The 15,032-nt window shown below is 36.8% G+C and overlaps 1 protein-coding gene across 1 annotated transcript in view; it reads right to left on the reverse strand.

Annotated features, from left to right (window-relative positions):
- The window catches only part of USH2A (usherin), a 390,721-nt gene that overhangs the window by 62,900 nt on the left and 312,789 nt on the right, over window positions 1–15,032 (reverse strand). Inside the window, exons 53-57 of the mRNA XM_074166292.1 lie at window positions 14,695–14,849; window positions 12,706–12,904; window positions 6,213–6,320; window positions 5,477–5,660; window positions 4,626–4,783 (exon numbers count right to left, since the gene is read on the reverse strand). Of these exons, the coding sequence (XP_074022393.1) occupies window positions 4,626–4,783; window positions 5,477–5,660; window positions 6,213–6,320; window positions 12,706–12,904; window positions 14,695–14,849 (804 nt within the window). The remainder of the gene's footprint in view (window positions 1–4,625; window positions 4,784–5,476; window positions 5,661–6,212; window positions 6,321–12,705; window positions 12,905–14,694; window positions 14,850–15,032) is intronic.

The raw sequence follows: 15,032 nt of genomic DNA on the forward strand, positions 1-15,032 counted from the left end.
ATCACTTTATAATCAGAAAAATAAAAAATATGTACTCATACAACACAGAAACTTGTAAAAAACCCCTTTCTTCCCGACTAGCCCTTCAGCATCTGCAGCCAGTCTGAAACTACTGCCTTGTGTGCTCTGATGACTGAAGGAAATGAAATGGGCATATTTGTTAAAGTCAGCTGGGAAACCGCACAACTCAGTTAGTTCCAGAGTTCATAAATTTATGTCAGAATAAAAGGAACCGTAAAAGCACAAGTGAACCAATTTACCCTAAGTGCAAATGGCAGTTTTGTTATTTGGTGTCAAAGTTACCATGAGCACAATGACAACCTGCCATAACACATTTTCATGTTCACTAAAGAACAAGGATATAGTTGGTTAATATTCCCAGCAATACTCTTTTTCATAATTTACAACAACTAGATGCTGATAGGTTATTTAACATTTATGAAGTTAAGATGTAATCAGAAAAACCCTGATTATCTTTACAAATAAAAAAGTTAAATTATTCCACTTTTTTTCTCTGCGACTTCATTTCACAGCAGGTGCACACTTTGCAATGGGACAAGTCAATCAAACTAGACCTTGTTTTTTTGTGGGCATATTTGGCTACCATTTAATGGACAATTCTGTGCAAAACTCTGCAAATTAGGTTTGACAGCTCTGTGTACTTCAAAACTAGGGTAGTTCAAAAATAGAATTTGCAGCACAAGATGCTTAGAATTGGGAGAAAAAAGCCACAGTCTGTTTTACAGACTGGTCACCAAAAAATCTGTTTGAAGTCAATCGCTGAAAAATTGTTTAATATGATGTGAAACTCAATCACAATTAAAGTAAAATAGTTGAACTGTTTCACTTGTAGTAAAACAAATACTAAAATAAGAAAGTCATATTTTTTGTTTAAAAACAAGTAAGAGTAGAGTTATATTTTAATATTTAACTTCACAAAATAAAACAATCTATTCCACTTCCTGAGATTAAGTATTTACACTAAGCTTTAAATATCCAGATATCTCATTCTGTTTGTATCAAGCATTCCCAACAAGACTCTGAAAAGAGTAAGTGCTGGAGATGCTGACTGCTTTCAAGAAGCAGAACTTTGGAGGGTGAGCTCCCACAGTGACGTGGAACAAACAATAATTTACAGGAGAAAACAAAAATGAGGAAATACAACACTGGCTTAGCAAAAGTCAGGACAATTTGTTAGGCCACCAACAAAGGAGAAAACAGGTTAGGTGGAGAAGCTAAAAGATAAAGCTAAGAGACAAATAAATGTCATTCAAATACCAAATTTGATCCTAAGAACAATAAAGTAGGAATCCAGACATGTTACACAACTTTCATTCTAATTATTAGCAAACCCAGAGGTGGATGAAGTAGAGTGTTACAACACAATGAAAGAAGACATTTTAATCCAGATGATCATTAAAATATGAAGCAAGTAACCTAGGTGCAGAGGACAGAATCCTCTTTTGAGGTATCTCTTTTGAGGTACTGGTATCACCAGTAACTGAAGATATCTAGAAGAATGAGGCCCCCAGTGAGGACGGGTGGAGTTGTCAATGAGTTGAAATGCAAGATAGGTAGCACCTGCCTACCTATCAATAACATTTATGGATATGCCTTGGGAGAATTATGTATGGGGTTTTTTTCCCATTCAGCTTTTCTGTTTCTATCCGTGGCACTAATAGTTGTTCCATAATAATTGTAACATACCCTTCTGTAGCGTATCAGTGAAATGTACCATACCTTTAAGGTCTGTGCACTGAGGCAATGCAACACAAGATAATGGGATACCTATTTCAGAAAATAAAGTCCTATTTTCCATAGTGAGTGAGGTGTGTCAAACATTTTTTTCTGAATCCATCACTTTAACCACTACTTGGCCACCTTGCTGTTTAGCTAAGTCAGGAGTTTTGAAATGCTACTTATCTATAAAGTCATAAGATTTAGATACACTACAGATGTTGAAACATTATAATTAAAGCCATCCAAAAGGAAGGCCTGTGTAATATGATGCTCATAATGAATCTTGAGGGTGATTATTTGATCCAAATTTATTACAGCAGATAAGAAGATAGAATACCAAAGCATCCCTGATATCCACGGCAGGAAGACACTATGACCAGCTACCCTCTCATCAAAAATTGGTCAATAAAAAGCATTTCTTTTCATGAAGACTATACCAATTAAAACAAATGTCTCATCCAAGAGTGACTGCCAAACCTGGCAATCCTTATAAGTAATGCTGCATTCTGTTTTTTTAAGGGAAACCTGTATTGTCTCAGCCTAGCCTACTGTGAAACAAGGATTCATACACAGAAAAAAAATAGAACAGAAAAACCCCACCCTGTTACTCCATGCACAAGGGCATAAATAAGGATAAAAAGTTGTAGACTCTTTAGGCTAATCCTACCAAGCTGGGGATGTATGTGGCCCCAGATGTCTGCATGCACAGGACCTCTTAATGGGATGTACACCATTCCAGAAGATCAGAACCTTCAAAATAAACCTCCACCTGCATCCCCCCCAGTTTTCCTCACGGGAAAAAAACACCAGGAGCACAAAGGTCTCAGAATGAGCAAGAGGCAGGATTATAAAGGGTGAAGAATTAATTCCTAGCTTCTGTCTTTACTTATGCTTCTGTACACTGGGTCTCTTTTAGTAACATCAGTGGCATTTAGTATCATTTCTCTGCTGTTAGTACTCCCTATTCCTGTAAGATCCCTTAAGTGGCTCGGAGGCCCTGTAATAAAGACAATAGTAACTTTTGCTTAAAAACTTCAGTAATTTGCCCCACAATGAGAAGGCGGAGAGGAAGGGATTGAGTCACCAAATAGCCACAAAAGTGAGATAAGTGATCAAGGTTTGTTCCAGTACCTGAGAAGAAGGACATGTGCCTTTCCCTGACTGAGGAGAATGATTCCTACAGCCCTGTGAATGCCTGAACCCTGCATCCTATACAGAGCCACAATGTTCAGCCTCCTCCTCTCCCCTCTGATCCTGTGGTTTCAGGAATACATGAACCTTTGTACGCATAATCCTAATTGCACCATAACCAAATGTACTACACAGAGCTTGATTCTCCTTGCAGGCTTGTAACCTACTGCAAGCAGCTGGGAAAGAAAAGGTCTAGAGAAACAAGGACAAGCTTTTCTGGGAAACACACCGCTCTTCACAAGCCTACACTATTTCAGTATATTTTTATGTTTTAAATTTATTTATAATGTTGCTGAATATTTTGTACCTTAAATTTTATTTATCATCAAAACTATAATACAGCATGAGTCACTTTCCAATGAAACCTACTGTAGATTATATGCCATTCGAATATACTTGCCTTCTGCTGGGTTCTAAATCCTTTCAGGCAGTAGGGGGAAAAGTTTAATTTAAGATTTTAATCTTTTTCATATATTATAGCATTTCTATAATGGATTTTGTGCTTCTGAAAACTAAAAGATTGACAGCTCAGGGTATTATAGATTTATTAATCATTGCTTAAATGGGTAGGGTGAACTCAGCTAAGCACTGCCACAATTCTTGCGATCCCAGCCTTGAAGGCAAAATATTTTTTCTAGGTGACTTTATTTTTAATGCCAATTGACTCAACTATGACTGCTGTGCAAGGAAAGAACATCTTAAATAATTAGGAAGAGGAGTCATCAAAAACTTCCCTGCGTTCATTGATAAAACACATATTGTTGTTATTGTAATATGCAAACATCTGAAGTTTCTAAAAAAAATGACCCCATTTTAACTGAAAAAAACCAATATCTAGAAACTGGAAAACATCTTTCTGGAAATGAACTACACTTGACAGAGAATCGTTCATTTACAATGCTCTCATTGTCCCACAATAACTACAGCATATAATTTCTATAAGATCAGTAAAGTACACCAATCACTTAAGCTATGATGTATATTAATGAAACAGAGTACAGTGTCTCATATAAAAAGACACTATTATTCAATTATTCCTTCTTAGCTTACATCTGTAGTCGGTCAAGACAGCATGGTGGTGTTCAGGAGAAGAGTAACAAGAGGAGAAATGTTTCTGGGCCTTTGCTGACCCACCCTCCTGCAAGGTAACATGTCCACACAACACTATGGTGCTCTGGCAAATAAAATTTACCAAATCAGGTCAAAGCTAGCTCATGATCTCTGTGTCACACTCTTACACCTTTTTTTAAAGGAGCTCAACATCGCACATCTGCAGGACAACTGGACATTTTAGTTGCCAGGATAGCTATCAAGACATCATTAACCTAAAAGGTTGGCAGGTTTCCCTGTCAATAACTATGGTTAGTCTGAACAGAAGGTAAAACTTATTCTCAGTGTAATTTTTTTTTTCCTTAATACTTGCACTCAATAATAGTTTACACTATCAAATTAACACACAGATTTTTGATCAACTAATCCTCACAATACCCATGTCAAGTATATAGGTCAATATTATTAAAATTATATGTCTCTGGGAAACAGAAGTTTTAGATACCGGTTATTTAAATCACACAAACACTAAAACCAAATACGAAGAATAAAAATATCAGAATGATTCAGCTGCCTGCCTGAATATACTAATTTTTCCATCCTTTCATTTTGCTACAGAGTACTACATAGAAATAGATTTTTACCTGGCAAGTCCCAAGCTAGAAATATAGAATATGCATCAATTACTGTGATATTATATGGGACATGAATTTTCTCTGGTGTTCCTATTGGTGTTTGTATAACATATTTATCACTAGTGTTGCTGCCGCCCCAAGTGCTGGCTTCCAGCTGGTAAACATATCTGTGCAAACACAAAAAGATCAGTAGACACTATCGTTAGAAGCTTTAGGCATATCAGTAATAGAACATTTCCATTTTCACCAATTTAAAGTGAATAGACTATACAAAGGGTATTACAAATGCTGCATTAGTGAAGACTTTCACCTTTAAGTTTCTTAATGTGAGAAAAGTAACTCTTTATTTATCATGATAATTTTAATACTAAAATTCACATTAGCTTACATAAGAAACTCGAAAAGTGTCAAAATCAATTTCAGAATGGCCCCTATAAAAATATCAGCAGCTGCTACTTTTTAGCCAGTATGTTCAATATGCACAGAAACATTATAAACCATATGCAGTGCTGTCTGTCATGTAAAGACTTAAATTTTTCTAAGTATATTCCATAAGGGAAAAAAAACAACCAATGAGCCGCCAACAACCACACAAGGAGGAGAAAAAAAAAAAAAAAAAAAGCCTTTTTATTCTCAGAAAATAGAAGGTTTTTTTCAAAAAAAGATAACTCCTTTGATTATGGCTTTCAAGTGTCTGGAAGCCTCCTGAAAGTGCTCTACCAATTTTTCAGTAATTAAATAATATTGTAAGAGATATTTCTTTTGTTAAAAGGGTAATTATATTTTGTACATTTCACAAACACATGTGCGTAATTTTGAACAATTTTCACATATTACCAGAGCTCTTTAACATGCCTTACCTACTGTTAGGTTGCAGGTTAACATCTGTGAAATTCAGGTCTACACTGCCACCCAGGAAAATCTGTTCTCCATCACGAAATAATCGATACTGAGTAATGAGTCCATTGGGTTTCTTTGGTTCACTCCAGTAGATTTCCACCTCTGTTGAGCTGACTATGATATGATGAGGTTTTGGCCATACCCCTATTAACATCACAATGACACTATTTTAATTTTATGACAGAAACATAAAGGGTTTGTGGTTGGTTTTTTTTTTTCTTTCCCACAGTTTGTTCCGTTGCTTCCAGCAATGCAATGAAAGCATAAAACATTGCCAGAGAGAATGACAGAATTTAACAAACTTTCTGTATTTATCCTTTATCAAATGCAACCAACTAGACAAGGCACAGATTAATGGAGAACAAGGCCAAAGGCTGCACCCTTTGTATGCCCAGTTGTCTCTGCATATTTATTTGCGCTTTAAAAAGTATGCCTCTGCTAATTCTAACCTCGATAACTTAAAGATGAACTTGAGGAAACTGTTACAAAAAGAAAGTAGAAATGCAGTGCCAGGCATTCAGTTTAAAGAGTGTGTTAAAATACAAATATTCCAAGAGAGATGGATTCTCCTGTGTAAATTTATACATGATATCTTGATGAATGATAGTGGAGTTTTGCACCTTGTTAAACCATCAGAAAATACAAGCCCATACGACCATCTCTTTGCAGTTCTACAAGAATATCTTTTCCCCTTACCATGAGGAGCAGCTTGTAAAGTTTGACCTGAAAGTGGTTGGCTAGAAGCACACCCAGCAGATGTGCATGCAGTAAGCATGAAGCTGTAATTAGTGTATGGCTGCAGACCTAGAAAGAGCAAACAGAGGTTAGACTGAGGTGTTGACATCAGGCATCCCAAGAATTGTACCACTACATAGAAAGCTTTTGGCAAACATAAAATATGAACAAATCTAATTTTACATCTGAATAATATTGAAATGGTGAATCCTTGCTAATTTAGATATATATGCTCTATTAGTCAAAAAAAAAAACAACCCAAAAAGTCAGATTGAATGTGTGTCTATGCTGCAGTGGATCTATAGATGACCCTCATATAGACATATCTGAATTAGCTTCAAATCCATTAATTTAGGTGGCACTTGCAGCATAGTAACAACAGTCCAGATCTCAACCCAGATTACCATCTGAAAATTTACCCACTCTCTAAGGTGTATTTTGTTGGTATTTTTAAAGTATGCTTCTGCCTGTACAAAAAGGTTAAAAATTAACTGGAAGGCACCTAAACGTTCTTGGTACAGACATAATGTCCATCACTGGTAATGGCCATGGAAGTTCAAAGGTTTAAAACAAGCTAAGCATCTGAAAGTGTAATTGCTTAGCATTTTGGACTTGAAAAGCTGAAGAGCCTGTAAAGTTTTGAAAAGTTATTACAAATATATTTGGAACAATAAGAAAAGTAATAAAATACTCTCTTACTTGAACAAGAAATCTTCTATTATATTGCAATCAAGTCCAAATATACTCTGTTCTTGTTCCCTTCCCAACTTTTATTTTTTATTTTTTTCCCCTATTTTTTACTATTTGTTACAAGATTTTACTATATATGCTATAAAGCAGTTAGAAGCAGGACTCATAACCAAGCCCTCCCCATTAAAATATATTAATTTTAGCTACTTGTAAATTTTTAAAAACTATTTTTTCAGCTCATATCTTCTATGCTGGACACCCTTGAATGAGACTAAAAGAGAATATATGGCTTTGACCTTTCCTTGGAAATTTTCAAACATCCTTGTACTGTGTGTCAATGACTTCAGATTTGACATCAAGTTGCCTCCAGCTTAAGAATTTGACTTTAGGACTCCTCATAAAATTGTACCCAAAATTTGGCTAAGATACTAGGCTTTTAAAATAGCCATTTCTGCACACCCATTAAAGGCTTCTTACAGTTAAATCATTAAAGATGCAGACCTCTGTGAACCTGTCTTGAATACCTCAGAGCTCAGCTTTAACTGCTGATCAAGCTGCCTCACAGAGCATGCTGCAGCCAGGTTACAGGGTGTTTGCTAAACTATTCTTTTGGCTATTCCTCAAAGTTGATCTTAAAAATTATATTACCAGGCACAAACATTGAAAACCACTCTCTTGCATGTTTTCAAGGACCCTCTTATTAAGACCTCATAATACACTAAAAAAAAGCTCCTGTTCCTGAATGCAAAGGGAACAAACAGTACAACAAAAAGCAGCAAATTGTACACAAAAGTCTGTGAAAACTTTAAGATTGTAAAACTGAACACTCATAAACTAGGAAATCCCAGAGTTAGGACACTGTACAATATGAATTGACCTCCTTTGTGGCACAGTCCTATCTAAAATTCCCTCCAGCATGCAGTCTCTGGCCTGCCTAATTTATGTAATTAGAGACTTTTTTGTGTAGTGTCCACCCCTAGAGAATACTGTTGATTTACTAACACCAACCAGCTGAGCACCGCAAATGGCTTAATGCAGTATCAGAACATTTTTTTAAAAAAAGAAAATATTTCTCATTATCAGAAACAAGATGCAGACACAAAGAGAATGAGAAACAAAAACTTCCCTGGACCTGCCAGGAGGCCATTTGGGATGCCTGGGACCTGCCTGTCGGAGTACCTGGTGTTACGCACAACTTTATATATCTGAGCACAACTCCTGGTGCTTTCAGCTGCATCTCTGAGAGCTCAGGAATTAGCAATTCAGGCCCCAGGTCTCAGGCAGGGTTTCCAGAAAATAAAGACAATGTAGTTGTGACAAGCTGTGAGAGCTCAAGATGTGTCTTCCTCAGTACCACAGCCTAAAATGAAAGGCCTGCAGAGCCAGGGCGGAAGCCAACTGCCTCGGATCCAGACACGGTCTCTGCTCCAGGCCATCCCACACTTCATTCACTGTAGGTTTCCAATCTGGGAAATCTCACAGGATTTATGAGACCTCCCAGGACCCTGCCCCTTCTCCTCTCTTCCTTTTGGTGGCCAATGCTGCCAGCCCCTCAGCGATCCACGTTTTATCCCTCTGGGTTAACATCATCCCTGCTGCCTCCCTTCGCTGTGCTCCACATTCACATGAACTTTGGGCTTGCGCCTCCCTGACTTCCGCTGAGCAGAAAGGAAATTTACTCTTGGCAGACGCAGAATTAAGCCCACCTACACTGAGGTTCTCAGAAGGAATAAACCTACCAAACATAGCAAAAGCTGAGGCAGCAGCCCTATCTTTTAATTTATTTTTATTCCTCTCCGGAAGAGACACAGCTTGTGGACTGAGTGAGGCAGTGACCCTAAGTACACACGGCTACGCTACTGTGTAATGCAGACTGCTTGTGTGAAAGAGGCTGAATTGGGACTATACAGGTCAACTCATAAGCATTATACAGGTCAATTTTTAAGTGCTTGGCTTTGTGACCTTAATAACATACTTTTCATGTAGCTCATGTGCCTAGCGGTAATTACTTCAAGAACAATGTAATTCTGTGACAAGAAAAAAAGTCAGGGCAAGATCTTTGTTTATAAACAAATCTTTGCTTATAGCCATTATGGAGATATTTTAATTAAAATATATTACAAACAAATAGAGAGAAAGAATAAGCAACAATTACATAGAAAGAAAAATACTGAATGGAAGACATGCAGGCTGCTTACAAATTGAACAAGACATGAAGGAGAGAAAATAAAGAGATGACTCAGAGGGACAGCCCTGGCTGTAACCTAATCATGAACTGGAGGAGAAGAAAAATCATCTGAACACCGCGTATAAAAGTAAGAAGGGAGAAAATGACAGTTGCAGACTAGAGAGAGGCAAAGGCATGGAGGAAAGCCAAGTATTTAACATTTCAGGATAGAAAAGATTACTGTGGCAACAAATTACTTGAATTCCCCTAAAGGGAGTCATGTTCACTTTTAAAGGAAACATGCATAATAAAGCAATACTCATTTACAACTACACTTTAAAGAGAAAAATGGGCATTAAAAAAAGAGCACATGGTTTCACTAAATTTATTGGTGAAATTCTGATACCTGAAACCTCTAGTCATACATGGAGCAGTCACAGCAGATTTTTATCTAGAATATTAAAGCTTTACATTAAACGCCTTGTCTTATGTGTGCTTTGGAAAACATTGTGCAAATCTATGTATGTGATTAATAATAAAAATAACAAGTAAGATAAACTTGAAACATAAACAGCATTTTGCTTTTCCAATTTCTCTACTTGATTGTTCACTAGAGTATACTTCTCCCCTCCTTTTCTTTTTTGGTCTATTACTGTAGGGGGTTTTGTTTGGTTTTTTGTTTGTTTGTTTGTTTTTTAAACTTAGCAGTCTATTTTGTTATTGCAGCATTTGTCATTTTTCAAAAGGCTGTGAAACTGTTTTTTTAAGAATGCATCCTTCTATTAGCCAAATCAATTTCTTCTGATACTGTTTGTCTCCATTTGTGGGTATGGCTCCAGCAAGGTCAGTAATTAGCTCCTAGGCTAACGCTCCTGGGCCCTGCCGTGGGAATTTTACTCAGGAGGACATCAGATTGCTGACCACAGCCTCACACAAACCCTCCACCCCAAAGAGTTTCCTTTAGACAAAAATTACTAATGATTCAGTGCTGCACAGAGATAGAGTTGACCAGTGACAATATTTCTGTATCTCTTCATTTTTCACTACCCTGAAATGGAGAATATATTCAGATGAAAGAATTTCAAACCATTCAGTCATAAAGTATTTCTTAATATTGTTTCTTCTATTAAAATAAACATCAATGATCTTGTTTGGCTTTTACCTAAACATGATTCATCCTACCAATTCTCAATAAAGCCCCTTACTTGGGATATTATCTTTAGTGTACTAAAAAGGAGGAGTTGAGAAGAATCTTTTCTATAAACCCACCTGCTGCTGCTGAAGAGGGCACTCTTAGCTTTCTTTTACAATTCCCCTAATTATTTTCTTCAGTCTTACCCTCTGCCTGGCCCCCACTGCAAAGCATTAGCAGGCCCATTTGTAAAGTAGTAGTAACACAAAGTGAAACAATGCCATAACTGTCATCCAAATTGTTCTGTACAGGGTAGTGGAAGTGTTCAGTAATAAATGATATAAAAAGGTCTTTTATTGACAAGCTGCCATGTGCTGTTTGCATTAGAGAATATGAGAAGATGATGGCTGCTGCCCCTAGGTCCCAGTGGCATTCAACTCGGTGAGATAGCAGAAAATGCTTCAGTTTGCTTAAAGCATTGATAACACCTCTAAATAATTAACTGAGGACTTCCTGTCTTCAATTACTTAATGCTTTTTTTAACATCTTGAGAGGATTATAAGCAATTTATGGATTTCACATGATGAGCACATTCACCACTATTCCCACAAAGCATTTGTGGGATCATGTTTCCAAAGCTTTGATGTAATTAAAAATAAGCAGCAAGACAATGGTGCAGTGGCAAGGTGCTAGCCTTCTCGTCTGTTATTTGCAAGACACTAGATTCAAAATCTCAAGAAATACTAATGCTACAGCTTCATTAATGTTCAACTGTTGCTCAGGGAAAAGCAGACAGTTTTGGGAAAAAAAAAAAAAAAGGAAGATGAGAAAATCAAAACATACATCCACAGGTAATAATACAACAATTCAAACATTTGAGAAATAAATTTGATTGTTTTATCTTATTCTTTTCATTTAGAGAGCAATAATTATCCACATGCTAAATCACTGCCATGAATTCCACATTGTTACTCAAGGAAGCTCCCACAGAAAACAGCACAAAATTTGATGATTACTGTCAGGAGAAACAATCACTTGTTCCACTCCTGGCTTAACGTGGCAGCATTGGACAGTGGCTTAACAGAACAGGCACACAAGAGGAAAAAAGATCCTTGTTTCTGAGAAAGTAATTTCATTTCCTCTCTCTTCCAACTGTTAAGAAAACCAGTATTGTTTGCATTAAAATCTCAGTTACTCTGGAGGTACAACTGCCTTTTGGGAAGGAATTGAGAGCACACGTATTTTTCAACTGGGTTTGATAAATCATTCCTTGGTTTTTTTTACAGTATAAACTTACAACAATTCTAAAACACATACCACCAACTGGCGTACTCCAATATCTCATGTCCAGAAGCACTGAATATGGAGACTGGTGTAACATACAGTTGATGAATTTCACACTTGAGTATGATATTGTCAAAGAAGAACATCAATCCTTTACTCCTCTGTGAGTTACTACAGGAAGGACAAACTCTTTTAAAGCACTAAGGGATCCACTCTGACTCAGGACTCGTGCTTTGAAGGGCAGTTGAGAGTGCCATATATGTTGTATAGGCTTTATATGCCCTAAGTCAGCTTCTACTCTTTGGGTGGCTACCATAAGGTGTGTGTATAATAAATGAATCTCTAAGTTTCCTACTTTGGTGGGGGAAAAAAAAAAAAAAAGGAAAAAAATAGTGTATTTATGAATTCCTAAAAATCATAGATACAAGAATTTTATGAGCATCCTGAGGTCAAAGAGTGAAAAAATATATCCCAGAATGGTTATGTTTCTGTTTCGAGTTCAACAGAAACCTTTCTAAGAATAGTTTTGCTTCAGTGTAACATTCAAATATAATTAAAAATGGAATATGTGAAAATAATATATATGAGGTCTGAGTCAAATCTTCCCTCAAAATCCCTTGACTAAATCTTCTTTCAGATATACACACATTAGTGAAATTTCACAAAGTACTTGGGAAATGTCTATAAGCAATATATAAGATTATAAACAGAATCCATGATCTTTCCCTTTCTGTCTTCCTTTCCTTTTTTATTATCTCAGACATATAGAACTGGATCCTTCTTGCTCCTACACCGCTACACATTTATAACAGCACTAGAGACTTCAACTGCACTACTGCACATTAATGACGGTAAAAGAGAGAGTTGAATCTGTATGAAGGGATCACAAGCTTACACAGAATATCTGAGACCTTGAGCACACCACAAGCGTGCATCTTAAATCGAGCTGGATATATTTATTTTAAAATTTTGAAATTAAATCCATTAATATTTTGTTTTAACAAGCAGTAGCCAGAAATGAAAGAGATTGAAAAAAATAAATTTAAGATATGTAAAGTCATGGTAAAGCATTCTAAACTGTGCAAAGTACTAGCGATATAAAAGTTACTGACAAGCAGCATTTTTAATATGTTAATACTGTCTTATATCTTAAGGCCTGTCAGAGAGCTCTGCCGCCTTACCTGATACCGTGTGCTGCATTCTGTTTGCAGCATCAGTGTATATAAGTCCTTTCCCTACTTGACTGATCTGATACTCTCTGATGATACCGTTTGGTTTCTTGGGTGCAATCCAGCTTAAACGTAATGCTGTTGAGTTCAAAGCACTGACGTTTGGTGGCTGAACACTCTCTGGGACTCCTTGGACAGTGACTGCAACTACCTGAAGACATATGAATTAAACAGCAATTTAATGTAATAGTACACTAGATACCATGATCAATGAGAATGTCACTTTTGTTTTAAATTGTTGTTTGGCCTGGCATATCATTACCAAGGGCCTGGAGAACTAGTTACTTTTTTCCTCCTTTTTCACAATGAAATCTGACCTTGAATACATTACATAAGTCTATGTCTACAATTTATCACAACAGGTTCACCACGTTTTAGCTGCAGCATAGAGCATAGGGTGAAACAACAAAAACTGTATTGCTTGAAAACTCTTGATAACTCTCTTCCATATGGTTTGTCAGTGTCTCTGCATTTTAACTGCCTGATTTCATATATTTTAAGCACCAGTAAACATGGGGCTAAGCCTCCATATATCCCATGCAATCTGAACTCTATCGTAGTTATTTGCAGCTCCATATTTCTGTAAGGAAACCAAGATTTTGAAAGACAGAATAACTTTGCACTTGTTAAGCTCCTTCTACAAAAACAGAAGAAAAAGGAAAAAGCTAGTTTTCTATTGACACTTCTCTACCATCTCCTACAGAGGCATTTCCAAATTACGCTGGTTTAATAAGTGAGTCAGACCTTTTTCGCTTTGAGAATCACTTTTCTTATTCTGTTATTACCACCATAAAGTATTTATATTATGCTGTAAATATAAAATGTGCCCTCTATAATATATTGCCTTAGTGCATTTGGTGGAATCAGTCCCTACTTGCAGACTTCAATGTTTGCAATAGTAGTCCTTAATTACAGACAAGTGAAATAAGCAGGATTTATTAGCTCAGGCTGATGCTTGCAGCAACTGTGCCTACATAGCTTCCGGACCAGACCTCTGTGTCAGGGTGGAGGACTATGTGCCTATCTCCATCCCTCTGCATCAAGGATTCTTTTCTTATACTTTTGGTTGAGATTTGTACCTATAAGAAAAACGTTTAACCACCTAAAAAAAATAATCAACTTTTCAGTCCCATCGATATAATGACAAAGCACAGTCATTATTCTCCACCTCTGCCCCACAGATCTTATATCCTAAAAATTAATTTTCATAGAGGCAAGGATATTATTGTGAAAAGAGGTCATTTAAGAAATAGTTTTTCCAAATGATGCATAAGGCAGGTACTTTGCAGAACAGAAACTAGAGCTGGCTAAATAGGAATGTTGGTGAAAGGAGTCTGTGATTCAAAGCGATACAAGAGGAAATGAAGCAGTGACAAAGGGAGGGAAGAGATTCTGTTTGCCTAAAACTAAAGCAGGGGCAGGTTGTACACAAAGGGAGTGTAAAGCCTGAAGCAGGTGCAGACATGGAAAGCCACCAAAGGGTAATATAGGGGAAGGAGACTCTCAGTAAGAAGGTTACTGAACAAATTGATAGACTAGAGCTAAAGCAGATAAACTAAGAAACACCAGCAAAGAAGAGGCTATAGACCTCCTAGTGAGAAGGAAAGATTTAATTTTAAGGCTTAGAGAAAGTGCATTTTAATATTCCTTACTCTATCCTATCATGTGCATCTTTCTCTTTAACCAACATCAGTTCCTACAGTGCAATTTCAGCTTTCCCAAGACTGAGATACTGCTTTCTTCTTTTGCTTGCTTGTATCAACCTTAGGTTCCAAATAGTCACCTGTCAGTAGTTGAATCCAAATAAGATTATTGATGTTTTTCACTTGCTAACTCAATAATCAGCATGTCTTCAAATTACACCTTTCCAAAAGCATTTTTATGTTACCGCACTGGCTGATAAGATTCTGGCATCAGTTCCATAAAGACCAATTTACTAACCTTGCTACTGTCTGCGCAACCAGCAACAGTGCAGGCCCGCAGTTGGTATGAATATTCTTGGTATGGCTGGATACCACTTGTGTCTGTGAAGCTCATTTCTGTTCCTCTAAAACGCTCAATTCCATTCCGGAGAATGATATAGTGAAGAATAAGACCTATTGCAGAAAGAAAGTTTTGCCTTTTGTTAGCTGAAAATCCTGTGTGATGGTGTGCTTTAATAACTTGCTCTGCACACAGAAAATATTAAATGAAATCTCTAGGCGACCGCTGTAACAATCATCCTGTTTAAACGGCTAATGTCAATTACCAGCTACTCTCCTCAACCTCTACATCAACAT

Source organism: Numenius arquata, chromosome 2 (assembly GCF_964106895.1).
Source record: "Numenius arquata chromosome 2, bNumArq3.hap1.1, whole genome shotgun sequence".
Classification (NCBI taxonomy): domain Eukaryota; kingdom Metazoa; phylum Chordata; class Aves; order Charadriiformes; family Scolopacidae; genus Numenius; species Numenius arquata.